The following is a 19246-nucleotide window of genomic DNA, read 5'->3' as shown; positions in this document are numbered from 1 at the left end:
ATACGAAATTATATGTAATTTATCCATATGAATTAGCCCTAAAACACACATTTTAATACCCTAAAATATTGGCAACGTAAAATCTTTTAACATTTTCACCAGGTTATTTCTAGACCCCCAGTTCCAGTAACTGTTTAAAGACCAGACTTTTCATAGCATATTTCGAAATTAATCAACATACACAAAGTAAATATAAAAGTGAAATTTATTCAATTACACACACCCATACCACATGCATTCTGCACATATATTTCATTTAGACTTTGCGAATGGAAATAAAAAGACAAAAACACCAGAAAACACATAAATACTGTAACAACAACATATACAAATAGTCAATCGTTCTCAATTTAACATGTTCGTGCACATTCATCAATCATTCTACACAATTCTGACTAAAAAACCTTTTAAAAATGATCATTTAAGTTAAAAACACCTTTAGAGTTATTGCCACTCTGGAAAATGCAAAAAAATAGTGCAAGTAATGAATATGACATGAAACGCTGGAAGTATAACAGATTGTAACTCTCTGAGTGTCCCGTGAGATTAAACAAGCTAGGTCATTTAAGGCACTCTCAAATCACTACAAAAACTAAAGACCTAGTCATCCCAGCAAGCTGTGCAAAAGTCCTTTACTTGCAATAGATTCTAAAGCAAACTGAAAACTAAAACCACTTTCAGACTGACAGCTAAAACAGATAAATATAAAATGCTACACACAAGATACTGACTGTCTTTGTATTGCATTTCCTTTTGACTTTCAGGTGTTAATTAACCCGAAATGAGCCATTAGGCTTGTCTCTGCAGTGGTTCTTTTCAGGCATCCAGAAGGCAAATGGGTTTATAAAGTGCTTCACTGTATCACACACACATGAATAACAGTATGATTGTCAATATAATACAAATCTCAAGTATTTTTTTTTCCAACCTCATATGACAACATATGAAACTGACAGTCTTTATCAGTAGGTCTACAAAGGTTTGCCACAATTTTGGTCAATTGCCACATTAGAGTCTTGGAGATGTAACACTGAATGCTACACATCCACCACCGGCTGTTATTTCAACAACGGTTTGGTGACCACAGAGGTTTAATTATAAGTCATTATTATGAATTCCCTTCAGATACAGCAGATAACTATCATTTCCTCCGAATCATGCAAAAACATGCACAATAAGTCCATCAAAAACAGAATCATTCCATGTAACTTCATGAGACTAATGCTACAGGCATGTTTTAGTGCGATAGAATGAAAAGCATCCAAGCTGTTACTCATTCAGACTCCAACACTGGCTTTAACATTGTAGTGCTAAGATTAACTTAATCTCTGAGGAAGTGCCATCATGCGTTGGTGTAGATTCAGAGGTCAAAGCATTTAAACATGACATCTATTCAACCAATGATGCCGTCTTGATTCACTCAATATGCTTTTACAGTGAACAAAATAGATGTTTATGTCTGCGGATGTTGCTTTTGTTTATATATACAAATATCAATAGAGATTTAATCTCTGTCTATTATGAAAAGTATTTTCTCACCTTTTTTTTGGGCTTTGGAAGCCAAGTATCACATTTTTAATGAGTGGGTGAGTGCGAGTTTTTCCTCAAACAGAATTTCAAATGGCGGCTGGGATGAAATGAGATGTAGATGTTGTGGGTTTGATGCAGAGCAAAAACAAGTGTTCATCACACACATCCTTTGGGCTGGAGGGAGGAGAGCCGCTGCTCAATACACTGTTTACCTACAGACACAGAACAGACAGACAAACTCAGAGATGAGTCATAATTATTTTTTACAATTTAAAATAACTGTTTTATATTTGAATATATTTTAAAATGTGTTCCTGTGACAGAAAAGCTGAATTTTCAGCAGCCACTACTATCTATCTATCTATCTATATTTGAAATAGAAATCTTTTGTAATATCATAAATGTCTTTTGAATGTCACTTTTGATCATATTAATGCATGGATTAATTTCTTTCCCCAAACTTTTGAACGGTAGTCTATGCGTGTCATACTTACATTTGTTGATATTGTTTAGATCTGCAGTCTCTGTAATAATTAAGGACAGACCCTCCATCAGCAGTAAGGCCTTATGGTATCGCTCCACAGAGGTTTCTCCGTGATGAAACATCTCGTCCAGTGCTGCTGTCTGTACCTTATCACATAAGAAAGTAACACAATTCACACTCCGTATTATACTCATATGTTTCTCCTCATATTATAAGAAACACAATGCGTATATGTTCATACCATCTGAATGGTGTGTGTGTAGATGAGTCTCTCAGCAGTAATGCTGTTGATGCGGTCCATCAGTCTTTGTTTGCTGCTGAAGAAGAGCTGGAGTTTCTCAGTGAGAGAACGGCAGGAGTTCACACTCTTCTTATACATCTCGTTCAGCTTACGTACTACTGCAAGTACATAACATGACATAAAATGAATGTCTTAATTACAGTATATGCAATTTTTGATTGATCGTATGCAACATTTACAATGGTTCAAAAGATTTCTATTTTATATAAAGACTGTTTCTAGTTTTCTAACTTTCTATGACTTGCCTTGTTTAACAGATCCTGATGGGTAGAGTGTGCCTTCTTTGATCCCAGCCATCGCTGTGTGAAGCGCAGAGGACAGCAGCTCAGCACACTTCATATAGAGGACCAGCTGCTCTGCAGAGCTACATTCACATGTGCACATCACTCACAGTGTATAGTGTACATATCACAGACTTCACACATAAAACGTGTGTGTGTTTGTTTATGTATGTGTCTCACCTCCACTCACGGCTCAGCAAGCTGATTTGGTCGGCCACCACCACGCTCTGCTCTAAGAAAGAAGCATCAAGTGCCATATTCCTTTCAATCCCACTGTCCTTTGTTCCAGCAACCTCTGTGATGCAGTGGGCAAAGGCTAAAATAAAGCGCAGTTGGCTCAGCAAGTCTGTATGCCCCTCCTGTGGTGAAGAAGAGGTAGACATCACATTCTGAAATTAACTTTCAATAAAACACATAATACCAGGTAAAATAACTTGCTCTCTAGTATACTCAGTTCTGATTGGTCAATAATGAAATTCTATGGTCATATACACTACAACTTCCAAAGTTTGGGGTCAGAAGTTTTTTTTTTTTATTAATTAGTACTTTTATTCAGCAATAATGCATTAAAACAGATTAAACATGTCAGTAAATACATTTATAATGTTACAAAAGTGTTCTTTTAAACATTCTTTAATCACATAATCTTTAGAAAAATGTATCACAGATTCCACAAAAATATTAAGCAGCTCAACTGTTTTTAACATTGTCAATAATAAGAAATGTTTCTTGAGCAGCAAATCAGCATATTGTAATGATTTCTGAAGGATCATGTGACACTGAAGACTGGAGTAATGATGCTGAAAATGTAGCTTTGTCATCACAGGAATAAATGACATTTTAAATAAATTCAGATAGAAAACGGTTATTTCAAACTGTAAAGATATTTCACAATTGTATCACTTTTGCTGTATTTTTGATTAAATAAATGCAGTTTTGATGAGCATAAGAGACTTATTTCAAAATCATGAAATCTTATCAACCCTAAACAGTAGTGTGTTTTTGCATAATGACTCTATAATTGACCGCTAACCCCTGCAATTGATTTTCTACATATTTGTGCTAGATTAATGTCTCTCATATCATCTCCATCTTCTCACATGACACAATTAATTAATCTAAAAATGAATATGTCACATTAATGTCACTATTTATTTGATAAAAGATAATGTCAGTTATTATCAAAAAATAAACCCCTCACGGATGATGCAAGACCATCTTAGTCATCCTTTATTTTAAGATGATAACTATCTGGCTGACAGTCTAAATGACTGTATCCTTCATACATAATGTATAGCCCAATTATTTTACCTCCATGAGCGTCTCCTCTGGCAGTTCAGGTGGCACAAAGGCCACACCCTCACATAGGTTTGTTGCCATGGCATCTGTGTAACCATATCGCAGACTATCAGGCGAGCTGTAAGCCTCGTGCAAATGACCGTAGGTCCAGCCAGGGCTTGTTGGGCTGGGAGTGCCCACTTCAACAGCAAATGTGGTGAATTGAAGATACATTGTGAGTACAACAGATACAATAACATGCAAATATAATACTTGTGTTTCAATGTCATAAAGTAAAATAATGGAAGTGTCACCTGAGAAGCGTCTAAGTCGAGTGGCGTGAGGAGGTGTGTGTCCATATTCAGGAGAGCCCAGCATGAACCCAACTCCAGCAGGACTGCCTGAGCCTGGCTCTGTGCCATCACTGACACCAGGGGGTGCTAGAGAGATCAGGACGCAATGCCATTTTAAACAGCATGGGATTTTAAAAACATTATCTATGACTAACTGCAGATATAAAGAAAACATATCAATGAATTTCCACAACATTTCAATAACCATTCTAATCATTTGTGATTACTGCATAACATAAAAATAAATAAAAGAAAAGAAAGAGCTCTACCTGTTGTGTCCATGGGTTTCTCTGAATTTAAGCTCTCACAGCTGCTCCTGTCAAACTGATGTCCAAACACAGCCTTCAGCAGCTTATCTGAGAGACGGCCAGTACTTAATGACCTACAACACAACACAAATGACCCATAAACACAGCTCTAGGGAACAAACTCATCTAACGGCAATCATATCACAGCAGTAATTCCAGTGCTGATTATAAAATATAAATTATCATCATTGCATCATAAGCTTTCTTCACCCTTAACTAAAGCCAAGTTGACTAATACCTTTTGACGGTGTCCCTTCTTTCCGCTGGCCTGAGAAGTGGCATGCGGGGCCCTGTAGCCGGGTACTGTGCCAGATCTTTCAGTTTAGACATGGTCTTGTTTCGGGAGATCAGGCCTCTCTGAACCAACACTGTACTTGGAGTTTGACCAGAGATGGGTTGCCGACACAAATCCCACTGAAATGAAATGTAGTCACATATAGCTGAATTTTCAGCATCATTACTCCAGTCTTCAGTGTCACATGATCCTTCAGAATCCATTCTAATATGCTGATTTGCTGCTCAAGAAACATTTCTTATTATTATCAATGTTGAAAACAGTTGTGCTGCTTAATATTTTTGTGGAAGCCGTGATACATTTTTCTTTCAGGATCCTTTAATAAATAGAAAGTTCACAAAACACAGAATTTACTTGAAAAATATTTTTTTTGTAACATTATAAATATGTTTTCTCTCTCTTTTGATCAATTTAATGCATCCTCACTGAAACAAATTTATTAATTTCCTTAAAAAAATTTAAACTTAATATCATACCTAAATAATTGGCCAAATACTCAGATGAATGCGTTTTAAATGTAATCATGGATTATACATATCTCTGTGTTAAATCTAATGACTATGGTGATGGAGCTGTTTTTATATGTTGTTATGTTATATGTTATATGTTACGCAACGGCTACTCACTCTGTGCACGACAGATTCTGGATTGTGCCGATGTCCCCCGAGTCTGTGGGTTTGGTTTTTGTCCATGGCTGTGTCAGTGAAGAGAGGAGAGACCTGACCAGGCTGTTTATACACATCTGAGAGACAAAGAGAGACAGTTGGACAGTTAGAACGAGAAGTCTTAAAAAATCTAATTGATATGCAGTGAAACGGTATTTTACCTGCGGTATGCAACCCTGTCCTGCTGCCAACAGGTTCAGGCTGATTGGGTGTTTCAAGAACATTTCCCACTGAAAAAGGAATAAACAAAACATCAGTATCTTCTACTGTATATGATCTACAAAAACACGCAGTCTCCTCACATTTGACCAATGAATTTCTACCTTTGTTATCTTAGTATTGTTTATATGTAATTATATTATTTACAGATATTTTGAATATGAGCTTTTATTTTTATATTTTTAGTTTCATTTTAATTTGAGTAAATACTTATTATTCATATAACATTTATATATATAGCTGTAATTATTTTTATTTGAGTTTTAGATTCAGCAGTTTGTAGTTTTTTAACATGTTTTTCATTTAATAATTATATTGTATTTACATTTTCAAAAATAATTTTCGTTAACAAAAACAACACTGACCTCCATAACTGTGTTAATGGTTTTCAAAAATGATTTTGATTCAAACGGATTAGCAAAAGATTTCTGTTATTTCCAGCTTCCTACTAAAACTACAGTTAGAGTCTCTTCCTCTATTAGTGAAGTATGCAAATCAACACACAGGTCTGCCGTGAGCTGCTTTATTTACCCTGTGGGGAGGGTAGATACGGTCTGGATCCTGCTGATTCTGGGGAAGCCCCGATTCTCCCACATGTTGGAACCCTATTTGAGCAGCAGTGTTGTACAGGTGCTGCTGTCCTGAAATTAGAGAAATAAGGGAATGCATTAGGGAATCACAAACGCATTTATGTATCTAATTTATGTCAGAGAGAGCGATATAGAGATAAACCCAACCTGTCAGACACTTGTAGATTCTGCTCCATCCTCTGGTAGTTGTGTTTTTGTGTCGGCACTGGAACAGGCACGGACTGAGCGTAACTACTGGCACACGACTCCAGAGGCCTAGAGAGAAAGAGTGAGAGAGAAGGGGTGAATGATTGACATATCATGTGCACAAACATACTGTACATTCAAAGCATTTGTTCCCTGGTGGTCTGTGAATTACTTTCATCTCTAGAATTCCCGCTTTCTCCGGTCACGTTAACTCAGACAGTTGTCTCTCACTTCACACATGCAAACAAAGCCTATTGTTTAATGTGAGCTGCTCGCCTTCAGAGAGAGTGTGTGTTATGATTTTACAGTCTCTACAGTATTAAATGCTGATCTCCATACTAAAACCCACACAGTACCTGGAAGGGCTTGGGGAGGCTCTGACAGAAGGGGAGGATGATGGCGTCCGACCCACACCCATCAGTGAGCTTCTAGAAATAGGACAAAGACATGTACACAGTTATGTTTAAACCATTCAGCTGTATAATTACAACACTGCTTAATAATTTGGGTTTGTAAGATTTCTTAATGTTTCTGAAAGAAGTCTCTGAAGCTCACTTTGCCATCACAGGAGTTTTAGTTATAGCAATTTTAGTACTTCAATTTAAACTAAAAAAAACTAATAAATTAAGTTTGAATTTAGTTTGTTAAATAGAAGTTTTTCATCTAAAATGTATATTTTTTCAGATTAAATTAAATGATCCTTTACATTTTTTTAATTTAAATTTAAAATATTTCTTTATTAAATTAACCTTTTAAAAATTTTAATAGCAATTTTAGTTAACAGTAACAATACTGATTTCCATGATCTTTCCAGCTATTTGTAATTAATGTGTAACGAATTTGTTAAAACATTATCTTGATTCAGATGGATTTGCAAATGAATTGTTCATACTTGTCTAAAACACAGGAGTAAATTAAAATTTTTGTAAAAAAAAAACAATAGATAAAAACTTTTATTTCTTTTATTATTTTATATTTCACAATATTACTGTTTTACAGTTTTTTAATCATTACCTTAATGTTCATAAGACACTTCTTAAAAAAAACTACTTACTGACCTTTAAACTTTTAAATGGTTGTTTACAAACATGTGCATCTTAACTAGTCTCTTAACTAGGTCATAAATGCATAAGTTGACAGACACGCATGTTAAAAAAACCCTGCTAGAATGTATTTGTAAACTTATTGTGGAAAGGTAAGAGATTTTTGCTGTCTTAGACTGTAAGGTCTTCCCTCTTTCTTTGCACAAACGTGTCAATGCGTAAACAGCCCTCTTCACAGAACCATAAAAATGGTCAGCAGGTCAAAACAAAGGTCAACTGACACCCTTAAAATGAATATTCATGACACGTGACAGGCTGGCAAGCAAGCAAACCATTATATTAAGTGCAGAAACAAAATGCTTCTGTGCATGTGTGTTATATGAATGTGCAGGCTACAGTTGAGGAGCATGCCACATGTAACTATATATGCTATGTGCGTGAGCCCTGTCACTTTAACACTTAAAGGCATGGAAAAAATGTAAACCCACTTACCCGCTGCGCATCAGACTGTCCTGCCCTCCTGCACTGACTAGTTCACCTGCAAGAGTTATCAGATTGAGATTTAGTATTTGTGCAAATAAAGCAGTTTTGTCTGCTACATAATCCAAAGTAGGTCAAAGCGTGTGAAAGCTCATCTTACTGGTGAACTGAGCCGGCACCATTACAAAGTCATCAGAGTCTGAGGAAGATGAGTCTTTCAGCAGGGAACCTGGAGATGGTGTGGGATTCGTTTGAGGGAGGGGCCTCGGAGCTTCAGTTTCAGACTGTCACGAAAAAACTTCATATACATTACTGTTCAAAAGGATTCTTGGATGAATAGAAAGTTCAAAGGAGCAGTGTTTATTTGAAATAGAAATCTTCTGTAACATTATAAATATCTTTAGTGTCACTTTAGATCAATTAAGTGCATCCTTGCTGAATAAAAGTACAAATTTCTAAAAACTGACCTCAAACTTTTGAATGGTAGTGTAGCTATATGCTACTGTATACATGAAAATCACAGTACACCTCAAAGAGATCCTAAAATTCATGCATCATGTGCTGTTATTGTGGTACCCGAGTAGGAGTGAGGCGAGAGGTTGAGGAAGCGCTGCTGGAGCTCCCAGAGGCAGAGCTGGGATAGGTGGGCATGGGCACTGGAGAGGCTAAGAATATAATAAACAAACTGAAATCTTACTGTAACCAAAACTTTAGCAGATTTGGATAAACAAAGTGATGTACATCACAATCTTACATTTCTTCATGGATGTACTAGCCTCCAGGAAAGGATGGTGGAAAAGTTCATCTAGAATAGACCATAATCACTTTATTATAATCATTTCCTTGAAATTACAATGTCTCAGTTTATGATTTGCTGAGGAGTGTTGTAAAGTCAAGTGTGTGATTGTGCACGTCTGTCCACTGACCGAAGTCCATGCGCTCCCCATGGTTCCTCTGCAGCAACCCAAGTAGAAGGTGCCTGAGGTGACTGGAGGTTTCCCGTGGAATACTGGGAAAAGCAGCGGAGTTAGACACTGACAGAAATCACATGGTCACATGTTTATACTGTCGTGCAAGAGCTCTTTGAATTGACAGAGTAAGTAAAAAAAAATCATACTCATGAATTCAAACATTGCAACGGTCTACATAAATAAATAAAACTTTACCATGAATGATGGAAAGGAATGAAATATGGAAAAACAATGAGAGAAAAGAAACCAGTTCTACTGCACCATCATAACCTTACATTCATAACATATAAATATGAGCTATGGTACACTACTGTTTAAAAGTTTGGGATTGATAGGAATTGTAATTATGCTCACCAAGGCAGCATTTATTTGATCAGCAAAAATAGTAATATTCTGAAATATGTTAAAATATAATTTATTCCTGTGATGCCAAAGCTGAATTTTCAGCAGACATTTCTCCGGGCCTCAATATCACACAATCCTTCAGAAATTATTATGATATGCTGATTTGACGCTCAAAAAACTGTTTTGTAGAAACTGAGATACATCTCAGTATATGAACAGAAAGATCATGAAAAGAACAGCATTTATTTGAAATAGAAATCTTTTGTAACATTATAAAAGTGCCTTTCCTGTCACTTTTGATCAGTTTCGTCATTCCTGAAACAAACGTATTATTCTCTTAAAAAAAATCTCACCAACCCCAAACAACGTATGAAAGGTAATCTGAAGTTGTCAAATTTATGACACCAGGGACCTTTGCGCCTGTTGTGGCCAAACTAAACTGGATCATGTTGACTGATGACTAACATACAGTCCTCAGGGTCACTTACCTGGGACTCAGGCTCTGGTTTCTTTCATAGAACTGCCGCAGTTCCTGAGGAGTATTCGCCTGGAAAAGTTTTTGAGAAATTTTATTGACATCATTATTACTTATTGATCATCTGAATAATTTGTATGGACAATAATACTGAGTTATAGTTTGTGGTGAGTACTGAGCAGTTCATCACATGGTATAACTGAATTCATCTTCATAAACTCTGGCTGTTTGGGATGTAAACACATTTTTTCCAGGTCTGAGGTTAAATCTTAAGCTTGAGCGTCTGTTTCTATGAATCATAAAGGCTTTCTAATGGCTGCAGGAACAAGCACTTGAAGCAGTATTTCCATGCAGGAGGAGATACACACAATGGTTAGGATAGAGACAACTGATCTGTGATCTAAATGAACTCAGTGACCCATCTTGACCCATTCACAGACTGACATTGCGTTACAGGACTGTCAGGAACTCTTTCTAAAAGCTAAAAATACAAACCCATAAATAGATGCAGTTGTGACTGTGTGATCAGACGGGCTTCACATGTTAGCCGTCTGGACTCTGGAAGCTGTATGACCAGAGGTCAACTGGGTAAACTTTACCCACAAATCAGCCCTGCTAACAGCAGCACCTGGCTAAAAGATTAGCTGAAGAATCCAAATAATACTTAATGGCATGCGCGTCACCTTTTCAGGATTGTGTTTTGAACTAATGACCAGCCTGTGGCAATATTCAGTGGAAGTATTGCAGCAACAAACTACACACACATGCATATTTTGCAATATGATCATCACAAAGAAAAATAGAAGAACTCCCTGTTCTGGTAGTGAAACTACAGAGATGCCACCCATGTGAATGGGCATGAGTGTAGGTATGGGTGTGAGTGTTTGTTAGTAAACCAGAGGGTGTGTTTAGTTGCAGAGGCATGTGGTTTTGTTTATCAGTAAAACTACAGGGCATAAATAACAAGGTGGTGCCAGTCAGTTGCACTTTCGCAATTGAAGCGATCCAGAACGATCACAACTGACGCAGTAGAAACTAACACTGGGTGGCATTGCTTGCATTTCTCCATGATAACAATATGCTACCGTTCAAAATTTGTAGTAAAAAAAAAAAAGGAAATTAATTATATGCTTATTATTACCTATTCAGCAAGAACAACTGAACAATAATATTAGGCATACACTAAAATATACAAAAATATGAATCTAAAATTAAATATTACATTTTAAATAAATGTATTAAATAATCATTGTGTTTTACTATATTTTAGATCAAATAAATGTAGCCTTGGCGACCATAAAAGACTAAATAATTAAAAAACTTTCTTCCATGAAAAATTTTCAGTGAATAACAATTTAAATTCTGGTCTGTTCCAGAGACATGAGGATGAGTAAATGATGAAAGGATTACAATTTTTAGTGAACTTTCCCATTAAATCAATCCACAGTGTTTAAAGAGGAAGTCTAAGAATATATAGTGGAAAATTTAAAACCATGACCACAGAAGCATCCACAAATGAAGGAGAGAGATGAGTGTGAATATCAGGTGAAAAGATGCTTTCTCTCTCAGGGTCATACATCAAGTCTGTTTTTGCAAGTGTGTGTATGTTACGGACCTGAAATGGGGCTTTGCCAGTCAAGCACTGGTAGATGATGGTCCCTACACTCCACAGGTCAGCTTTGGCATCATAATTCTGTGACATGATAACCTCAGGAGCCTGTAAAAATGAACAAGATGAGTAGCAGTCTCAGTATTTTGCTGTAGTCACTCAAAAATATCTGGAGTAAGTCATACAGAGTAAGTCTGAATTTCTAATACTTAGTTATTTTATTTTAATAAATAAAATCAGCACTTTATTGTGACATATACTGTAAATTTCCTGTAGGGCTACACGATTATGAAATCCAAATAAATAATGTGCCGTGTGTTTTAGAGTGAAGCGCGGCACTATGTTCTTTTACACACATGCAGCTGGTGTTTTCAGTGTCTCAGAGCAGCTCGGTTCAATGCATTTGTGAATGCAATACACTCTAACATCTTCCCATACTTGTAAGTAGAAGCGTTTATAAACCAGCTGTTGCCGACCAAAGAGAAGCTTTAAGGTGGTTGAATGAAAGTGGCTAAATAAAAGACCATAGATATAATACAGCTGTACTGTAAAATAAAATAATAATTTTTCTTAAATACCTTTAAATAATATTCATTAATATTATTTATAATAATATAATCTTAATACCTTAATAAAATAATAAAAATACTTAATTTATTAATACTTTGTTTTTTAATCACATTTAAAATTGAAATTGCAATTAGATTTTTCCCCAAGTCATGCAGCCCTATTTTCCTGAGAATTTGGATAATATAAAACATGAAGTCAAGCACTCACCATGTACATTGGAGAGCCACAGAGTGTGGCAGCCATCGTGTTTGCCTGCAGATACCGTGCAAAGCCAAAATCAGCTGGAGAGACAGGGAGAGAGAAAGAAAAATCAATGTATATGGTGCCAAGCACTCAATTTGAGCGCTTGTTTTGGTAGTGAAAGATGGTGCACAAATGTTTACAGAGAGTGTCTTTTAGCTGTTTGACTTTACACAGCTATGTAGAGACACGTAGTGTGTCTACAAAACACTCAAGAGCAAACAGAACAACGTCGTCAACACCTAAAACAAACCGCAGTCATAACACAAGAACAAAAACACCACAACCAAGCACTGCCAAAGCTGATAACTCATAATCTCATAGCCTCATAATCAGTACAAACGGATCCTAACCAGTCTTTGCGTTTCCTTTAGAAGGTGTACTCTGACCCGGCACACTCACCCAGTTTGATGCAGATGTTGTTGGGGTTGGACTTGCGCCCAGTGCTGTACGAAAGGAGAATGTTTTGGGGCTTCAGGTCACGATGGATGATGCCTTTACTCCTTAAAACACTCATGGCTCCCGCTAACTGCTGCAGCAACACACGGATCGTGTCCTCGCTCAGAGAGCCTTTAGCTATGGAGAAAGAGTTAGGAGCAATAACTGATTTCATTTCAGAATAGGATTATTCTGATGAAACTCTTTGAATTGTGGGATATTACATCATTGTTTACATAGAGTTAGCATCCACCAAAAACAAAAAGTCTGGCTGGCATCCACCTCCAAAAACCCAAGATCCCCCGCTCCCCCCCTTTCCTTCCCGTCAAAACATGCTTGTTTCATGAAGTCTTATTTTTAGCCCCCATGTTTTTCCACTGCAGCACAGGGCAGTTAACAGACTGACAGGTGGATGAGGTCAGGCTGTGGCTTGAGTTTCAGCAGGGGATCTTGGTTCTGTGCCAGTGAGTCTGTGGCAAGAGGTGAGCGGGTGAAGGCAAACACGGCCCCTGATGAGGCTGGCATGGGACCTAACAACGCTACAAATTCTGACCGCTTAAAACAGAGCGGCCAACGCAAACCTGGTAAATGTAGCCACGCTGGAAACTTTATGGTGAGATGATGATGTATTTTAACCCCGAAGAAGTGTGTGTGTGCAGATGAGACCACTTCCAAAGGGGCTCTATTTGTGGCAGCACATGTGTGAAACAAGCTATTCTCAGAGGTCCTGAATTATCTTTCTCAGGAAAGATCAGGCAAGTTGTTTGTTAGCTGAAAATGTCTCTGCAGTTCCAAGAGCGAGTCCAAGACCAAACAAAGTTCAAGGCTTCAACCTTCGAGAAACTGACTTTGGTCTAAAAGTCTGTCAACAATCAATTTTTATTATACAAACTTTAGGATGCATCATCCTTTTGTAAATCAACAAGATGCTAATGAATAAACAATGCAAAAATGTTATTCTAAAAAGGACACAGAAGGACAATATATCAAGCATGGTTATTATAATTCATTAAAACTATTAAACTGTTCATTTAAATAAAGCTAAAATAATAGGTAAACATCAGATGAAAAACTAACAAAATCAGAAATGTTGCCTTGGTGACTAACTGAAATAAGATGAAATTGAAATAAGCCGATTAAAACACTAAAATTGAAGAAAATTTGAATTTTTACTTCAGCACAACTTTAAAATTGAAGTAAAGTTGAAGCACTAAAATTAATACCTAGAAATAAATAAAAATAAAAATTCAACTAAAACTGAAATATATCAAATTAAAATGAAAACGTGAATACATTTAAAAAAAGAAAATATACAAATAAAAGTTTATTCAAAAGAATAAAAACAAGCAAACAAACAATACTAATATATATCAATTAAAAAAAAAATTAACCATATCAGTTAAAGGACAATATTATTTTTAAAATCAGTATCAGCTGCTATTGGATATATATTGTCTGATATTGGCTATTCAATTGTTCATGCCCATTTTCAATATTTTTACATTTAGATCGCCTTTGCCATCTAAACACTGTATAAAAACTCTAATAATTTAGTAACACTGTTAAATATAATCTAAAAATGAATATTCATTTTTCACAATGTACATTACAATGTTGTGATGCCTAAATTTACTTTCACTTTTACTTTGCATTTATTAGCTGGCTTTAGGTTTTTGCATTTACATTTTTATGATGTCGATGAAACAATACACAGTTTCAATATCAACCATGAAATGAAAATAATTATTAGTATTGGCCAGTATTCTTGATGCATCTCAATTTGCCAACAACTGCATACAGGACAGGTTCAAATCTTTGTTGTGTTGTGGAGCCTCTGTGCGGCTCCAAAGTCTGTGCAAAGGTTCTACAATAAAATCTGCACTAAACTATGTCTACTCTGACCAGCTGCAGAAATACCAAGCAGGTATAACAACATGGAAAAATTAGACACCTCACTAATCTGTTATAACAATTTCCTAATTTGTAACAATCAGTGGCACATATAATGGTGAAGTACAGATGACAGGTTGAAATGAGACTAGTGTACTTACAGTGTAAATACTCGGCCAGGTCTCCTCCATTGCAGTACTGTAAGAGGAGACAGACAAACACTTGAAGTGTACAGTCAACTCAAAACAAACTCTCTTCAAAAGAAAGAGTAATCACAGTAACACAAGGGCTTCAAATGGCTTTACGCTGACAATAATAACAGAGAGGTTTGCATTAAGCTTAGCATAAAGGACATCCTGCAAGGGGAGGTGAAATTTGACCTCTGATTCTCTACTTCACAAGTCTATTTTGAGGGTTAAAGTGGGTATGTGAGAGGTGCAGCTCGCCATCTTGACTCACCTCCATGACAAGATAGACACATCCCGATATCTCCTGCAGACAGAGACATGTGACGCACCATTAAACATTTACAATTGATTATATTAAAGAAACACCCAGCAACATGCCATATGACAGCCATGGCACGAACTCTTCATTGTCTTCATTGACTCACAACATATGTCACTGACATTGACTCATCATACAAAGCCTTCAATTATCTAAGCTTTCTATGAATAGTCTGTTATTATAGCGTGAGCTCACAAGCAATACAAATCACAATGTGTGCCTGCATTTCATGACAGGTTATATTTATTGACCAAATAAAGACTACTGAGAGGCTCTTATAGTGCAATAGTGACTAGGAGAAACCTCCTAAAAATGGCCTTTGACCTCAAGCCTGCATAATCAAACCTCATGTGGATTCTAGATGGTTTGTTACCCCTTCATGTCCGTGTATTTTACAGTATAAATTCTGCTCCTGAAAGGTTTAATGGAGCAGATCAATATGTCCACACACAGGCCAAGAGCCATGGTGACCAGTTTGAATGAGGCATTTACACGGCCCACTTGTTGTGCAACAAAAGTCCCATTTGGCCGATGTCCATGCAAGCCCTGCGTGTCGCCACAGGCAGGACAGAAGCAGGAGGTGTCATTACCCACAGCTGACTGACATACAGATCAGCAGCCGGCCGGCGTGACAGAGTGTGCTTCAGTGAGCGTGTCTGTTTAAATAGCATATTACACAAGCAAAAAAATGGTTTCATAAAAGATAACAGCCCCTTATGACTTTTAAGTTATGTAACAGCTAATTTTATAAGTGTAACACAATTATTATGGATAAAAGCTTAACGTTAAGCTTCCCCTGTATGTGTGTGTATTGAACCGGTGAGAAATGAAACCAGGCCATCAGCAGTAATGCAAAGTAAACTAAGTAAAGCCCTGCCCAAGGCTATAGACCACACACAGGGCAAATACACTTAAATGATCTTCTCTAGACATATTTACCAGGCCCTGGAGACGATTGTCAAAACATTATGACCGATTAACAGCACACAATACAAAGGAGTTTCACAAAAAACAAAAGACTAAAACAAGATAAAGCTTGTCAAAACATTAGCAGTACACTTAAATGATCTTCTCTAGACATATTTACCAGGCCCTGGAGACGTTATGACCGATTAACAGCACACAATACAAAGGAGTTTCACAAAAAACAAAAGACTAAAACAAGATAAAGCTTGTCAAAACATTATGACCAATTAGCAGCACACAATACAAAGGAGTTTTCCATGAGTGTGATAAGGGGGATGAGAGTTGGGTTTCACTGACTAAGCACAAGTGTTATATCCTGTGCTATTTTTCAGCTTTCACGCAGGACAGCCGCCATCCACCTGTGCACATTGTGCTGCATTGGGCAGCTGATCGACCCTGGAGGACAAACCCAAGACAAATCCTGTAAGTGCTGGCCAGATGTAAATTAGACTGATACTGGAGCCAGTTAAAGGGGGTGGTCCTATAATTGCAGGCTTGTATAGTATCAAATGCACCTGTGTCAGTTCTAACAGTGCGTGAAGCATGAATTATTAGTGTGCATTCACTCTCAAGCCATTCTGTGAGGATATTGTGGTGAGAGGTTTGACTAATTATGCAGAGTGGTTCATTCAACTGCAATTCAGTTAAAAGTTACAATTTAAAAGAGCAATCTGGGACTAGATGCCTTGTGCAGTGAAGTAATGCTGCTACACTAAAAAGATTCATTTCATTAACAATTTATTTTTATTGTACCTTAATTTAGATCTGAGATTTCCAAACTTTTGTGTCAGCTGAACCCCTTTGACTTATGATATATTTAAAGCACCCCCTGAGATTTGTAGTTAATATTTTAATAATTTAACAAAACATTAACATGTCCACACTCTCCTTTTGTCGGTCAATGACATACAGGTAAATATTATGTTGTATTTTATTTTGATTTTTTCTCCCTTTAATTTATTTATTTAAATTATAATAAAAATTTCGAATTAATTAAATAAAATGATAGATTATAGATTATATAAGAAAAATAATTGTATATGTGATTAAACTAACATACAATCATTCTTTTTTAATTTAACTTAATTTATTTTCTTCTGGTATTTTAACAGTACAAACAATCTGAAGTAAACTTGTCATACTCGCTCAAGGGCACAACACCGCAGGACGGAAGGTGTAACACAATGTGCTGTGTTTCTTAATATCTCCACACCTGAGACAACCACCTGTTATCAGATCAGCCAGACTGCCTGGAGTCCTGTCCTCTGTTCATTAAGATACATTGATAAGGGTATCCTACATCAGACAACGTCTGTTCTGTATGCAAATGATAGAGACAGTCAGTTAAATGGGTGTGCTGGGCTGGCAGGTGCTGGCTAATGGATACACACAGGTGTCAGGTGTATACTTCAACAGACATATAGACATCTGTCACGGCTGCCATTGTTTCTTGCCTGTTTACTTTTAGTACTTTAGCCACATCATGGAGTCCAGCTTGAAATTTTGCTAATGAGTCGACTGTTTCTGATGCAAGAGAATGCAACATGAAATCATTACTCATGGTGAGTCACATAAAGCCCACATCTATTCACTATGGCTGAAATTACTGATAGATTGCACATAGGGCGTGACGTCAGGGGCGGGGCTTAACGTTTGACCAATCAGATGAAGAGAACTGTCCCCATAACATCAACACTGAGCCATGCGATAAATATCTTTAGTAACATGGTAAAGCTGTATGTTTCAACAGAATAGAAACCACCTGAAATAACACAGTTGGCTTATAAATACACCTCGAACAACTAAATTTGCCCGAGTTATAGCAAACAATTAATAGGTAGGCCTACTTAGTAGGTACATACCTGAAAGTCCAGTAAACTGACAATGTTCTCATGTTTCAGCTCCTGGAGAAAACACACATTCACTATATTAGTGAGCAGAAGTCAATGCAATTGCTTCTATAAGGAGCTGGTGATATTTGCTAAACCCTTTACACTGTTTATAGAAATAGCCTTTCAGATAGCAAGAAGTCGAGTTTCGCACTGTTCACTATCTATCTGCGGATATAGACAAACAAAACCGTTCATTTAAATGAAGTAGATAACATTAAAAGTATAGCAAGCAAATTAGTGCGTACGCAAACGCACCCAAAGTGTAACTAGGAAGCTCACCTTTAATATCCTGATTTCTTTTCCTAGGAGCGACTGTGATTTGGCGAGGTTCTTCTTGTTAATGCATTTCACCGCCACTTCAAAATCATGTTTCTGTGAATAAAGACATCGATTTACGTTGCGACACATAAAAAGCCGCAGTATACAGCTTAACTGGCGTCAACATTCCGAAATGTACATCTTAGCGTTACCTGTCTGTGTCTTCCTTTGAACACCACAGCAAAAGCGCCGTGTCCTATCAAGTCCTTCCTGCTGAACTCGTACTTTCCAACGCTTTCCATCGCGTATAGACTTTAAATCTGCTCAGTAAATCCACAGGCGAGAGGTCAGGGTGTGAGGGATCTGTGTGTGCGCCCAGCACAGGACCAGCTGGACCCGTCTGTCGCTTCCCATCCGCTGCTTTGCACCCAAACAATCTGACACTTCGGTCATGATCGGCATTCGCTACCTTGTTAATAAAAACGAAGTCACTGTCATCTTGATCGTATTATGTTAACCCTTTGTTCAAAAGTATGTCACCAAGCGTACAAAAGTGTACTAAATTAGATTCGGCGACTGTCAGAAACAGACTCGGGTTCAGAGACGTATACTCTGCGCTGTTTTGGTCGTCACTTGCCAAACAAAGCTTGAAACTTGCGTGTGCATTACACGCATGCGCACTAGCGCTCTGTCCACACGCCAGTGGCTTAATGTGCGCATGCGCATGTCGAGGAGCCGCCGGGTCTATATGTAACCCTCGTGAGCTGCTGATGTTGTGGACAAATATCAAATACACACTACTGGTCAAAAGTTTCTTATGCTCAAGGCTATATATGCTTAATCAAAAATACAGTACAAAACAGTAATATTGTAAAATATTATTACAATTTTAAATGTTTACTTTTGTCATATATTTTAAAATGTAATTTATTCCTGTGATGCAAAGCTGAATATCCAGCAGACAGTCTTCAGTGTCGCATGATCCTCCAGAAATCATTCTTATATGCTATTATATGATTTGGTGCTCAAGAAACTTTTATTATTATCAATGTCGGCAGCCATATCACCCTGC

General features: G+C 37.0%; 1 protein-coding gene across 1 annotated transcript; it reads right to left on the bottom strand.

Annotated features, from left to right (window-relative positions):
• Positions 1-200: 200 nt before the first annotated feature.
• ulk1a (unc-51 like autophagy activating kinase 1a) lies at positions 201-18822 on the bottom strand. The gene is made up of 28 exons (XM_016236137.1): positions 18387-18822; positions 18196-18288; positions 17887-17928; positions 15011-15043; positions 14713-14749; positions 12626-12799; positions 12191-12264; positions 11420-11521; positions 9818-9876; positions 8940-9022; positions 8768-8818; positions 8590-8678; positions 8174-8297; positions 8026-8071; positions 6847-6918; positions 6452-6559; positions 6246-6355; positions 5657-5725; positions 5457-5572; positions 4774-4949; positions 4497-4609; positions 4189-4314; positions 3908-4074; positions 2777-2955; positions 2561-2679; positions 2256-2413; positions 2025-2160; positions 201-1742 (listed from the first exon to the last, which is right to left on the bottom strand). Exons 1-28 carry the CDS (start codon positions 18474-18476, stop codon positions 1687-1689), a joined length of 2802 nt encoding a protein of 933 aa, XP_016091623.1. The 5' UTR covers positions 18477-18822; the 3' UTR covers positions 201-1686.
• Between the last annotated feature and the right edge of the window lie 424 nt (positions 18823-19246).

Source organism: Sinocyclocheilus grahami, unplaced genomic scaffold (assembly GCF_001515645.1).
Source record: "Sinocyclocheilus grahami isolate Dianchi unplaced genomic scaffold, SAMN03320097.WGS_v1.1 scaffold482.1, whole genome shotgun sequence".
Taxonomy (NCBI): Eukaryota; Metazoa; Chordata; class Actinopteri; order Cypriniformes; family Cyprinidae; genus Sinocyclocheilus; species Sinocyclocheilus grahami.
The sequence above is the reverse complement of the archived record's forward strand: the minus strand, read 5'-3'. Positions and strand labels throughout refer to the sequence as shown.

What these genes read in the sequence shown, in the direction of transcription:
- ulk1a (XM_016236137.1), bottom strand. Translation starts at nt 18,476, where the DNA reads ATGGAAAGCGTTGGAAAGTACGAGTTCAGCAGGAAGGACTTGATAGGA. An exon ending in GACAGGGTTGCATACCGCAG is followed by an intron (nt 5,573 to 5,656) that starts GTAAAATACCGT and finishes TTTGTCTCTCAG; the next exon opens with ATGTGTATAAACAGCCTGGT. An exon ending in GAAACCCATGGACACAACAG is followed by an intron (nt 4,315 to 4,496) that starts GTAGAGCTCTTT and finishes TGATCTCTCTAG; the next exon opens with CACCCCCTGGTGTCAGTGAT.